At 38.8% G+C, this 14,406-nt stretch overlaps 1 protein-coding gene across 1 annotated transcript in view; it reads right to left on the minus strand.

Annotated features, from left to right (window-relative positions):
- arap2 (ArfGAP with RhoGAP domain, ankyrin repeat and PH domain 2) overlaps positions 1-14,406 on the minus strand; it is a 192,902-nt gene that overhangs the window by 135,494 nt on the left and 43,002 nt on the right. Inside the window, 2 exon segments of the mRNA XM_055156121.1 lie at positions 2,866-2,962; positions 2,964-3,054. Coding sequence (XP_055012096.1) covers positions 2,866-2,962; positions 2,964-3,054 — 188 coding nt within the window.

The following is a 14,406-nucleotide window of genomic DNA, read 5'->3' on the forward strand; positions in this document are numbered from 1 at the left end:
ATGTGATTATTCTACCAGATTCCATACCCGATTCAACCCACTCCCATTTCCTTGGCTTGAAACCAGCACAAAGACCCTCATGACACTGGAACTGGACTTGCATTTCACAGCTGGGAACTTAAGCTATTATTACTTGTTTTTATTTGCAGGTTTGTCTAAAACTGGAGGTGGGGCTGTAAAATTGAGTAGTACCACTCTGGTGTCTCCCCACAGGAGCTGAATATCCAAGGGCCAAAACAGGTAACCTCACAGCAGCACACAGAGACAATGACCAGGTATTTAAAGTCCACATTTAAAAACTTCACTGCAAAAACTAAAATCTAGCCAAGTTAACACTGCTTGAACTAAGAAGGTATTATAATGTGTTGAGTAAATTTCACTTAAATATGAAAATATAGCTTTCTACACTTAAAGGTGCACTTTGTAACTTTTCTGGTGGAGGGTCTGTCATCTTTTTGTCTCCGTGGAGATGTTGTTACTTTGTCTGGAATGTCCCGATGTGGCATTAAACATATCTATCTTGAATTTACTCAATATTGTGGATTTTTATTGACTTAAAAACTTGCATTCTTACTGTGAGTGGACTCGCCTCTCTACAGATCTGACATGTAACTTGGCCCTATGGCATCACTCGCTGTTTCCATAGAGATAAAGAAGTGTAATGCCGTACTGTGAAACATTTCAGGCAACATCCCCATGGAGGGAAGCAGGGGACAAACAGTCTACCAGAAAAATTACACAGTGCAACTTTAAGATAAGAAACTCTTTGCACTTACAATAAGAAACAAGCTCTAATGTTGCTTGAATCGTGATAAATACACTTATTCCATTGGTAGATAATTTTACTTTTTTGTCAAGTTAAATCCATTCAAATAAAGAAAAATGATGGAGATGTTAATGCTTTGTCCAGACTGTTTCTCACTATGGCAATTAACCTTTCTATCTTCATGGAGACCAAACTAGACCAAGTTACAGGTCAGATCTGAGGAGAGGCAGCCCCGTTCACAGTCAGGATGCCCGTTTCTAGTATTTCTGAGCAATAAAAGCAGCCATAGTAGAACAAATGTAAAGTAGAGCTGTTTAATGTCATACTGTGGAACATTCCAGGCAGAGCAATGACATCTCCATAGAAACAATCAGGTGAAGGACCCCCAACCAAAAAGTTACATAGTGCAGCTTCAAGTCATTTTAACTTATGGAGCTATTGCTTTTTGCAGTGTTGTACCGAACATCAGAGTTAAAAAAAACAAAAAACAAAAAACATTCACATCTGTCAATTAGCCATTCAGGAGAACATTGGTCTCCGTTGGCTCAGCCTCTTCATTTTGCCATTAATGAACTCCAAAATGTACGCTCTAATGATGTGTTCCCCGTGGCTACAAACTAAATTAGACATATTAGTAGATTATAAAGGCTGCAACAAGTAATCAGATTAAATGTGACGAATCTTTGTTAGACGGTGGTCCACCATAGGAAAAATTCACCAAAGCATTTAGCTGTGAGTTTTATGATCTAAACTGAACTTTGGACCGGCATGATTTCAAAGAGGGTGTGCTTAATGTCAGGAGGTCAAAACTATCATCTGCTGCTTCTGGGGAGTACAGCATATGTATGGACCACTGCTACCACTACTGCAACGTCCCTTTTGTATTGTTTAGACAGCAATTTTAAGTTTTTTGCCTTTTTTTAGTCTTTTATTTACCACTGAAGAATACAGTGACTCTTATGAGCTTTAAAAGGTGCACAGTCCAAGTTTTCTGCACTTCTTTTTTATTGTTATCATTATGTTATGTTATTGCTTTGCCTGGAATGTTCCATAATATGACATTAAACATATCCATCTAGCATTTATTTATTACGGGTGTATCTATTGCTCTAAAAGACTAACTCTTTCTGTGAATAGAGGTGACTTTCCACAGATCTGAACTGTAATGTAGTGCTATAACCTGGTTCTCTCACTTATGATAAATACAGTAGGTTTAATCTAACAATGCAATAACGTTTCCATGAAGACAAGCAGGTGGCAGACCCTCCACTAGAAATGTTATGCAGTGCACCTTTAATGTTATCATGTTGTTACTCCATCAGAAATACAGTTGGGTGTTGTGTTTTGTTTCATTCACATCTATTTGAGATCAGCAATTCCAAATCTGAAATTACCCAAATGATTTTAGTGAAGGTGTATGGACCACAGTGGAGTACTTCCTGTATTACCACATGACATCACAAGGTGGAAAAGAGTGTTTTCTGTTTGAGAAAAGAAATCAGCCTAGATATGTGTTCAGCATGTCTGAATGAAACAAAACGCAACTCCAGGTATGTTTTGGATGAGGAAACAACATTATAACAGATCAGAAAACAGTCTTTTTAATTCTCTAGCTTTTAACCCAGCGTGAGTTGTATGGTCCTTTGTGCCTTTTATTTTAGTTTTATTCATTCTATTGTTTTAACATTTTTAATTCTCTACATATATTAATGCTTTTTCCAACCATTTAGACTAATAAAAGAAGTTAGAGTATGCAGACACAAAAAATAATGTTTCTCCTCCAAAGTATAACAAATAGTCAAATAAAGTGCAATCGTTTTCCAATGGGACTTTAACAACCTTTTTTTTTTTGTTTTTTAGCTTTTCCTATTTTAATGCTTTTTATTGTTACTGTCTTCATTTATCTGTGGTATCATGTTTATAAAATGCGCTATAAAAATAAAGTAGATTGGATTGGACTTTGCTAAGACATGGCCCCACAGTGGACCCTAAGTATGAATACAGATGTGTCTCTGCCCCAGCTACACTATTATTATCTTCCCCCTCAAACAGGAAGCTGTCATCCTGCCGAGAGGAAGTCCCCGCGGTGTTAGAAGTACCTGTTCTGTTTTGCAGAGCCTGACTTTGCTCCCCATCAGGGACACCACCACTCTGCCTTTGTATCCGCGCAGCTCCAGAGCTCCCAGCCTGTTTGTGGTGGGGGGGCGAGGGGGGCGGGGCGCTGGTGGGAGCTGCCGGCGGGGGGCTCGTGGACGTCTGAAGAGTTTCTATCCACTCCTGGCGCTCCCCTGCAAATACATGTGTGAAAGTGAGAAACACAAAAGGCAGAGACCCAGCGTGTGGATATGAATGTGCCGGTCTTGTCTCTTCTCTTTTAAAGGCGCATTGTGTAACTTTCACAAGGAGGGTCAACCACCTGCTTGAGCGGGGTCGCCTCTCTACAGATCTGACCTGTAACTTGCACCTGGTTTGATCTCCATAATGATAGAAAAGTTTAATACCATACTGTGAAACATTCCAGACAAAGCAAGAACTTCTCTCCATGGAGAAAAGCATTTGATGGACCCTCCACCAGAAAAGTTACACAATGCACCTTTAAAGTGTCTGTGACAGATTAATGTTTTGTTCATGGACGTCTATCCACTCCTGGTGCTTCCCTGCAAAAACATGTGTGAAAGTGAGAAACTGAAAAAAACAGAGACCGAGTGCGTGGATACGAGTGTGGCAGTCTCTTTTAAAGGTGCATTGTATAGCTTTTCTGACAGAAGGTTGGTCAAATGCTTGTCTCCATGGAAACGTTATTGCTTTGTCTAAAATGTTCCACACACATCAGAAGGGAGCACTGCACAACCTGAAATCTAGCCAAATTAGGATTATATGAATTAAGAAAGTTTTATCATGATTTGAGCAAATTTCACAAGACAAGTAAAATTATCTAGAACAAGATTATGTGCAGTTGAAATAGGAAAATAGGAAAATACACCCAGTTACACTGAAGATAAGAAAAAAACACAACTATTTGCACTTAAAATAAGCAACAAACTCTGATGTTGCTTGAATTAAGAAAAACACAATTATCCCAACGGTAGATCATTTTACTTGTCAAATTGAATCCAATCAAATAAAGTTAAGTGTAAAGTAAACTGTTCTTAATTTAACTCATTTTAACTTAGTGAGACATGCAGGTTACAGCACTACACTACATAACAGTTTAGATCTGTGGAGAGTCGCCCCTATTCATAGAAGGAATTATTGTATTTTTGAGCAATAGAAACACCCGATATGAATAAATGCTGGATGTATATATTTATGTCACACCATGGAACATTCCAGGCAAAGCAATCTCCATGGAGACAAGTAGGTAGCAGGCACTCCATCAGCTATACAATGCACCTTAAGTTTTAATTTTATGATGATTATTTATGCGTTGATTAGTTTGGACTGTGATTTTTCTGTAAAGCACTCTGAATGACTTTATGTTTGAGTAGTGCAATACAAATAAACATGCCTTGACTTGCCAACAAGACGAGCTACCTAATTAGATATGAAATAAAGGCAATAAGTCACATTTAAACTCACACAAATTGAATGAAAGAAAAATATTAACGTAGAAAGTATTTGCACCACCATAGAAGGAAATGTATGGGAAACGCTGAGACACTGCCGGCCCAGTCGCTGCTATACAAGTACATCTGGTGCATACTGATACACAAATTTCAAATGGAGAAGTAATTGAGAAACAGAGCACACTATTGCCAAAGTCTGCCTCTGGTAAAAGAATACCCCGTAAAGCTGAGGAGAGATATAGATAGCTGCTTCTGAGTTTTGCACGCCTCAAGCAAGATGTGACAGGGATAAATTAAGTGAGAGACGGGATTAAAATTAAGACATGCCATTGAACAAAAAGGGGCTGACACTTTTCTTAGTCTGACATGATAAAAATGTGATTTAAAAGATGAGTATTTAGTGACATTTTAGAATAACTACACTTTTTTGGCCTTAATAAAGCATGAACACAGATTTGCATAATGAACTCATAATTCATTAAGAAGGATTCAGGCTTGGTGAGTACTTAAAGGTCCTATATTACGCAAAATTGATTCTTGTGAACTTTAAACCATGATACAATGGTCTTGTCTCCTCGAAAACAGACCTGGAGTTGTGCTTTGTTTCATTCACACCTTTGAGTAACTCTTTAATATTAGTCTGTCTACATCTCCAAAGCGCTGTTCCAACTTGTGATGTCATGTAGTAGTTTTAAAAAGATGTGTGTAGAATCCCTCAGTCTTCCAGGTAGACTCCATGGCAAAGAAGAAATACACTTTGTCAACTGCACAAATGTTTAATAAGGTCAAAAATGCTTCGCAGCTCAGCCAAGCTGCTTCTTCAGTTCTGGTCAGAATGCTGTTGGACATTACCTTTTATCTGCCTTCAGGGAGTTGCTAACTACACTGAAACTACTCTGAAACTAACACTCTACTTGTAAACAGTTTCGGTTAACCTAGGCCTATTCATCTGTCCTGAGTGTGGTTTTAAATTAGCATAATAATTCAGGCCCATAATGACTGTTTTCACACCTCTGGGCCTGATGTCGCTACTCCTATTCTTCTCTTAGTTTTAGGTTTGAGGATGGAGTTGTAGAAGGGAGACAGATGATGTCTGAGGCCTCGATTTCTGTTCAAGGAAGGATTGTCTTTCCTAACAAAAATAGCCTCTTTAACTCCCCTCTCAAACCAATTATTTTCTGTGGCTAGGATCTGTACCTCACTATACTCAAAGGAGTGGCCCGTATCAAACAAACTGTAAAAAAGTAGGGTGTCAGTTTCAGAGTAGTTTTAGTGTAGTTAGCTCCTCCTTGAAGGCAGATATAAGGCAGTGTCCACCAGCATTCCGACCAGAACTGAAGCAGGAGCTTGGACGAACTGTGAAACATTTTCAGCCTAACTAAACATTTGTCCAGTTGACAAATTCAATTTCTCCTTTGTCTTTAAAGTTAACAGCTACATTTTACCCTTTGCTCAGCAGAGATTGTCAATTTCAAAACTGAAATTATCCAAATGATTCTAGTGGGTTTAAAAACATAGTGGAGCACTTCCTAAATGACCACACTGCATCACAAGATAGAACAGCGCATTTTGAGCTCTGAAAATGTAGACAGACTAATAACAAAGACTTACTCAAACATGTATGAATGAAACAAAACACTCCAAAAAACTCCAGCTGTGTTTTTGATGAGGAAACAACATAACAGATCAGTAAATTGACTAATATGGGCCCTTTAATCAATGGGCTACTTTATTAGGGCTATTATAATGTCGATGTTGAGGCAGATACAAAAAATGACATTTGTCCTCCAGAATAAACCATATACTCAAATAAAGTGCAATAGTTTTCCAAAGGGACTTCACATTCAAACGGCGTGGACTTAAAACAGGCTTCTAAGAAATCTCCCCACCGCAACTTTAGAAAACGAACATGAAAGAGGACACAAGGCCGCTGTTGTAAAGCCCATTCCCCCATCGCCGGAGACACGCACCTATCAAAGCCAGACAAGTGGAAACACGAGAAATACCAGAGGATTGTAAACACACCAAGCACCACGAGGATCACAGCAGCGCCCGGTGTGGAAAAAGCTCCGCACCAAATTGAAAAGGAAAATAAAAATCATCCGCAAATCAGATAAGATGAAGGTAGTTTTTCAGAAAACAGAAAACAAACTCCAAAACTGCATCCGTCAATTCAAAACACAGAAATGATTGGCAGACATTTTATATTGATGTAAGGAGAGAGGCTACACAAAAAGTAGGGAGCGAAATTAGTTTTACCTCAGTATTGTGCAAGTGGTTCTAAAAAGGCCCATATTACACAATTTTCTGATCTATGTTATAATGTTGTTTCCTCATCACAAACATACCTGGAGTTGTGTTTTGTTTCATTCACACATGTTTAACACACAAAACCTGCATATTTAGCTAGAGTTTAGGCTGTGTTCCATGATATATGTGATATCATGTGGTAATAGAGGAAGTGCTCCACTGTGTTTTTGAACTCCAGACACCTTTATTAGAATAATTTCAGCCCTGGAATTGCCAATCTCGACTAAACAAAAGGTAAAAGGTAGCTGTTAAGTTGAAAACTACAGCTTCATGACATCACAAGGTGTAAACTTTGGATAATCATGGCTTAAAGCTCCCAAAAGTCAATTTTGTGTAATATAGGACATTTAAACTCTACTCTACTCTAAAGTGTTAAATCCAATGAGAATGTGGAAGTGCTCTGTTAGCATGCTAGTTGTTAGGAAAATGATGACAGCAAAAGTCCAAACTCGCCTTTGAAAGTTATGAAAAGTGCTTATAAAGTCATTGAGGTGAATAATTAAGATGCACAAGTTAAGTGAGGAATAACTTTGGAGCACTGCAGACCTTTTAAAATGAACTTGTTCAGTATTTCACGTTTTAAAGACAGTAAAAGTCAGGTAGGGCACCTTTAAAAAGTTTATTTTCATTTTAAGGCTTCAGCTCCTGTAATCTCCGCTCTGTTTCCTGTAGCCATTTGTTATGACACTTTTAATGCTTTGGTACCAGACAGACAAATCGTCAAGTCTCCAAAATCAATGCGACTATTAAATATGTAGACTGTAAAAGCATAAAGGAAATGTGTGTGGGAGTTTAACAGATTAGACACATAAAACTATGTCTGAGAAATACATTTAAAGTTACTGTTGTTTTATTTATTTATTTATTTTGTATATTCCTGTCTAGCAAGATTGTGTGACCTTTGTTCAAAATACACAAATCAAAAATGTTTTCTTTTTAGTAATGGGGAGTAAAGAGTGAAAAATAAATGCAAATGTAAATACTTTCTAACTTAAATATCCCGTATTACACAAAATTGACTCTTGTGATTTTTAAGCCATGTTATAATGCTGCTATCTCTTCAGAAACATACCAGGGATTGTGTTTTGTTTCATTCACGCATGTTTGAGTAATCCTATATGTCTACACCTCCACAGCTCAAAATGCTCTCTTCCACAACCGGTAGTTTTCAAGTTATCAGCTACCTCCTTTTGCTTTGGTAGAGGTTGGAAATTCCAGGTTTAAAATGATCCAAATGGTTACATTGAAGGTGTATGGAGTTTAAAAACACAGTTGAGCACTTCTTGTATTACCACATGACATCACAAAGGTGGAACAGAGTGTTTTCAATTCGAGAGAAGAAATCAGCCTAAATATACAGTACGGTTTTGTGTGTTAAATAGGGGTATGCAAAAATATCAAAATATCAATATATCGTATCATCTAAGGTGATAATACAGTATCAGTATTGTGGACTCCTGTATCGATGTATCGCCAAGAGTATATTTTGGTATATTTTACTAAATTATTTTATTACAGAGCTACAGCTTTGTTTGCTTGTTTAGAGGAAGGAAACTTCTTTATGCAACACATTTGGCATTTTCACTGTTTTGATGATTAAAATGGGCGTGTTTCATACTCACTTTGCACAAGAACTAGGTTAACAAAGACTTTTGGTATCACAGCCATAATTTAGACATTATTTATATTGAACCATGATTTGAAATATATCATATCGAAGCCAGAGTGCACTGTATCGAGATACATATCGTATCGTGGCTAACGTATCAAGATATGTATTGTATTGGCAACTTCTTAATGATACCTAGTCCAAGAGTTAAAAATGAGCAAATGAATGAAACAAAACACAACTCCAGGTATGTTTATGAGGAGGAAACACCACTATAACATAGATCAGAAAATAGTGTAATATGGGCCCTTTAAGCCATGGGTCCACCAAAAAGCTATTAACTCAGTAGCATTAGTGGTGATATCTGACTTTCCACAGTAGTTGTAGTAGTAACAGCATATTTTCGAGTTCATCCCTCAATGTTCCCCATGTCCTTTGAACGCCCTCTATATCAAGACAACCTTGTAAAACACTTTTAGCATCTTGTCTATCATTGACTGACCCCACATTGTCTTAACCTGACCATAACCTGATCTTTGACCTTGTGAGGCTGTGTTCGTCCTTATAGCTTCTCGTCTCTCCTTGACCTAAAAAACACAAGAATTTTTCCTCTTCTTCTACAGCACGCTCCCCCTAACCCCTCAAAACATATCTGCTAGTCTGGTCCAAAACTCCGGCCCTCACACGCCTTTCTGAATTCACAAAGAGCAGCCATCAATAATGAAAAACATCGTCAATTATTAAGCCGTCTTTACATCACAGCGCCTTACAGTTCTGTTACCTGTCCCGTACCCACTTATTTGCCTGCTCATTTATTCAAGGCTTTCCTTTCCATCTCTCCCTCTCTCTGTTTCTATGCCTCCTTTTCCTCTTCCACTTCCTCTCCTCCGCTCCCGAGCTGTCAATCACAACGCTGCAGTTAGGGGCATAGAATGAAAGAGGGAGACACTGGCTGAATTGCATATGTTCAGGCCATGTTTTTTGTATATTTGTGCACGCTATATATACACACATAAACCCCCAGCGGTTCCAGCCAAATATTTTTTTTTATTTTCTTACGCCGTACCAAGCATGCAAACAGCCCGCCACCTCCGCAAGCTCATAAAAACGGATGAAAAACAGCAGTATAAAGCCTTATCCCTTGTTAGCGGATATAGCTGTGTATTTGAAAGACCAGGAGAGAGAGACAGGAGGAGAGGCTGCTAATCCTCATTGAAAAGTGGAGGAGATGAGAGCCAGGTCCACTCAGCGCTGCGTCGAGATCTTAGGGGTCGCCCACACAGACTCCATCAACGTGAATAAAAAAAGACAAAAGACAGAACACACGCCATGGGACTCTGACCATTTACTTTTTGTTCGTTTTTATCCAGTTCATTCTATTATACAACTCAGGTGTCTTCTTAAAGGTCCTATACTATGCAAAATTGACTCTTGTGAGCTTTAAGTCCTGTAATAATGTTGTTGCCTCATCAAAAACATACCTGGAGTTGTGTTTTGTTTCATTCAAACATGTTTGACTAATTTGAACTTTTATTATTAGTCTGTCTGCATCTCAGAAGCTCAAAATGCTCTGTTCTAGCTTGTGATGTCATGAAGCGGTAGTTGAAGTTAACAGTTACCTTTTACCTTTTGTTTAGTAGAGATTTGAAATTCCAGGTCTGAAATTAATTAACTGATTCTAGTGTGAGTGTATGGAATTTAAAGGAGCGTTGTGTAACTTTGCTGTGTTAATGGTCAGATCTATGGAGAAGCAAGCCTTTACATGGTTAAAATTCATGTTTTTAAGGTATACTTTTGGAACTATGAAACACTAGTCTGATTTATCAGCCAGTTTCACTTCGTGGAAACTGTCTGACCTCGCAACATTAGAATATTCGTTCGCTCGACGGTAGGTGGGTACTTTCTTTTAAATGAACCAATCGCAGCTGTTTAGTTGTGACATATGTAATGGGTCGCTAACTGGATTAACTGGTATGTTAAGCTTTTCCCAAATCCCATAGGAAGAAGGGCAATAACGTCTTTCCCTTTGATAATATTCACCAACATTCTCTATGTTCCGGCTTTAAATCCTCGATCTCAGGAATCGTTTCCAACACAGAATGTATGGCTTCGTCTACATCCATCTTGACCGCTTTGTTTACGGTTGTGCTCTATCACAAAAGGGACCCCGAGTTTGATGTCATGACTTCACAGCTCTTCACTGATTGGCCGGTGCGCGGGTCTACAACTTCCGGGGTTCTTACCAACACAGTGGAGCATTTCCTGTATTATCACATGACATCACAAGGTGGAACAGAGCGTTTTCACTTTGAGAGAAGAACTCACAAACTCTGTCTAAATACGCAGGGTTTGTGTGAATGAAACAAAACACCTCCAGGTATGTTTGTGATGAGGGAACAACATCATAACCTAGATCAGAAAATACCATTTACCATTTACCCATATTATACCCAAACTATAACATGTCATATCTAGAGAGATTTCAGAAATGTTAGTCAACTTTTACTTTTAATTACCCTCAACTGCTTTGATTTTGCAGACATAGAAGAAGAGAGGCTTTAAAAAGTTATTGATTCAGTACAGCCCACTCATTGCTGCCGGGCAAGGATTACTTCGAAAGACAAAGAACACTAAAATATTGAGATAGTTATCACCATCAGTCAAGAATTTAGATTGTAATGCTTTGAACAAGAGCAAGACAACTCAAGACGGTCCATCTATTGAGCTGTGCAGCCTTGGCAATTTAAATGAAGAAGAATGAACTGAAACAGATGAAATAGTGCCACTTGTGTTAATGTCCTTCCCTCCTCCTCCCGTTCCCCAAAACTACCAACCAGGCATCTTTACCTCACCCTTACCACCCTCACGCCTCACTCTACTTCTTTAAAGGGCCCATATTACATTATTTTCTAATCTGTTATGTTGTTTCCTCATCACAAACATAGCTGGAATCGTGTTTTGTTTCATTCACACAAGTTTATTTTTGCTGCTTATTTTGAATTTATTATTATCATTTATATTGTTGCTTGTTACTATAATATATCGTGGGACGAAAAACAAGAGAGGGTCCACGAGAACGAGACAAGATGAGATTTTGAAATAATCTACAATAATCGTATCTAAAAATGACCAAATTAAGTCATCATTTGTCATATGCTTTGAATTGTAGACCTGTGTAAACACCTATGTAAATTCCCACATGTATTACTACTTATTATTACAGTATACTCAAAACACAATATGACTTTTACACTTAATTTTTACAAATTTTAATTATAAGACAAAACCTGGATCTCCGTTCTGTGCTGCTCTAATGTGCTCGGTGCAGAGGGACACAGCCAGAGGATGGGCACGCCTCTCTCCTCCTTTCTCACTGTAAACTAAGTTATGAATGAAGAAGGCCTAAATATCTTTTTGTGGATTATCTTGGAACAATGTTTAAGTGCGAAAAACACCACATGCTCCACGGATGAATTAGACAAGCGTATATTTAATTATAGTTTTTTTGTGATCTTTTGTAACTTGAGTTGAAACCAGGAGTGGGCTTTTTTTTTTTCTTTCCCATGGGACCACATGAGAAATAGAAAATATTGTGAATGGCCGGGTCAGACTGGTTAACTCAATTCTGCATAATACTGATTGTATTTCTTTATTTTAAAAAGCAGTAAACAGCATGGTAAGAGTATATGTTATGACTAAACACTGAAAAAATGAGGTTGGCTTACTAAAAAGGTAATTTAAAAAACACCTCTAAAATAAAAGCAATGCAGCTTTAGTCCATGCATGAGGTAAATTATAAAATGTTTATTTTGTAATTCCAAATTATTTTAAAGAGGCTGGTCAGAGTCAACCAAAGGGCCATATGTGGCCCGTGAGCAGTACAATGCCCAGGTCTGCTTTAAAGTGTTCTCAGACAGCATGTTTTAGCTACAGATGCTCAGAGATATGCAACTTTCCAGAGCTGAAGCGAGGCACATAACCGTTTCATGCCAATGCCAAATGTAAAGATGGGGGATAGAATCTCGTGAGATTGTTTACCTCATTGTGCACGCAGTCTCTTGGCAGTTCGATCTCACAAGCTCTTGTGGCACAAGATCTCATCCCATCCCAAATAATTTCTCTTGTGGATCAATAAATGTTGCAAGTATAATATTGGCTGAACCAGTATTTGGAAGCTGATATCCAATCCTGCAAATGTTTCAGTATCAGCGCCGATATCAGATACCAGTTTCAGATTAGTGCATCTTTATGTTAAACATCAAAAAGACAGAGCAGTTGGTAATCTGGTATATGTTCGTAAAATCTGTATTCATAAAATGCGTCTCCACCATTTTGTTTTCCAAATGTCCACATCATCATCTGAAAGCACCGGAATACAAATCACTTTGAAGAACAAATCTCAACTTTCTTCTGCGCTCACTCACATGCACTCTTCCACCGCGTCTTTCTCTTATTCTCTCATCCCTCCTCCCTCCATCTCTGGCAGTACCTGAGGGGAGAGGCCACCTGCGGACCAAGCGGAGTCTGAGCCGACAGCTGTGTGCACACTCTCTCCGGTGGCCTTCAATTATTCACTCGGCCCCCTCCTCTCCCCCTTCCTTCCCTTCCACCCTTCTCCGCGCTCTGCCCTTTTCATCCGTCCCCCTTCCCTCCTCCTCCCATTCCCCAAAACTACCAACCTGGCATCACCCTTCCACCCTCACACCTCGCTTTACATCTATTTTCTGATCTATGTTATAATGTTGTTTCTTCATCAAAAACATATCTGGAGTTGGGTTTTGTTTCATTCATTTGTTCATGTTTAACACACACTGAACTGAACTGAAAACACTCTGTTCCACCTTGTGATGTCATGTGGTAATACAGGAAGTGCTCTACTGTGTTTTTAAACTCCATACATCTTTACTAGAATCATTTGGATGATTTCAGACCTACACCTGGAATTACCACTCTCTACTGAACTAAATCTAAAGGGGAGTCATTAACTTGAAACTACTACTTCATGACATCACAAGGTGGAACAGAGCATTTTGTGCTTTGGAAATGTAAACAGACTAATAATAAAGAATTACTTGCGTGTGAATGCAGCAAAACACAACTCCAGGTATGTTTTTGAGGAAGTAACAACATTATAACAAGGCTTAAAGCTCACAAGAGTCAATGTTGCATAATATAGCACCTGTAAAAACTCACCACATTTAATCTTTTTCATCAGTTCATTATTTTTCTCACTTCACTTCACTGCAGCCTCTCATCCTCTGTCTTTCTGCGTGTCTGAGCGTGTCTGGCTGGTTCATCCTCCTGTGTTCCCCCCTAAGATTGATGACTACCTGCACCGAGGAGAGAGGAGCTGTTTAAAGATGCATGGGGTGACGGGGCCAACTTCTCCGCTCCGTCTCTCCGTCTCTGGCGCTCCCAACAGCTCCTCTGACGGCACCGCCACCTCAGAGACTGTTTTCAGCAGATTCCAGATACAGACCTTAAAGTGGCTATGACAGGTTCTGAGGACAAATTTTTACTTGATTTGGTGGGATAATACCTGTTAAACTATAAATTATAGTTTTAAACCAATCAAGAACAAGCTGAAAAATATGTTGAAAATTACAGGAAGTAGAGAGTTCTATTTCAGAGCATCACATTCCAATGACACATGGCACAATTTAGACACAATAAACAACACTTTGCTGATACTTTTAACATTATTTCAACAAAATAAAGGTGCTTTCTTATATTTTTATTTGTTAATTCATAATCTCCGTGTATATTACAGCAGTTTTGGCCCACTGGTCAAGATGGTTGCTAGGTAACAATTATGGAATTCTTTACGCAATATCATGATTTACAACTAGGAAGTACAATTTGAAACCTAAAAAATTGCCAACTTGGGAAAATTGGTTTCAACTGTGTTTTAGTAAAATGAATAGTCCAACCTGTCATAGACACTTCAAGCCCACACAGCTCATGTTGGAAAGAGTAGGGGAGGAGGCGTTGGAGAGGGAAGGAAGGAGGGAGGAGGCATTGGGGGGAGGGAGCGGGGAGGAATTTTGAGCAGAGAGAAGACGGCGTGAAAAATGATGCCAGAGATGACCCCCGACTCCTCGACAGTCCACAAAAGGTTGCCAGTCATCAGAATGATTCACTGAAACCGGGAGAGG

This window comes from Boleophthalmus pectinirostris, unplaced genomic scaffold, assembly GCF_026225935.1.
Source record: "Boleophthalmus pectinirostris isolate CB_2022bp ecotype Guang Dong unplaced genomic scaffold, ASM2622593v1 HiC_scaffold_20, whole genome shotgun sequence".
Taxonomy (NCBI): domain Eukaryota; kingdom Metazoa; phylum Chordata; class Actinopteri; order Gobiiformes; family Gobiidae; genus Boleophthalmus; species Boleophthalmus pectinirostris.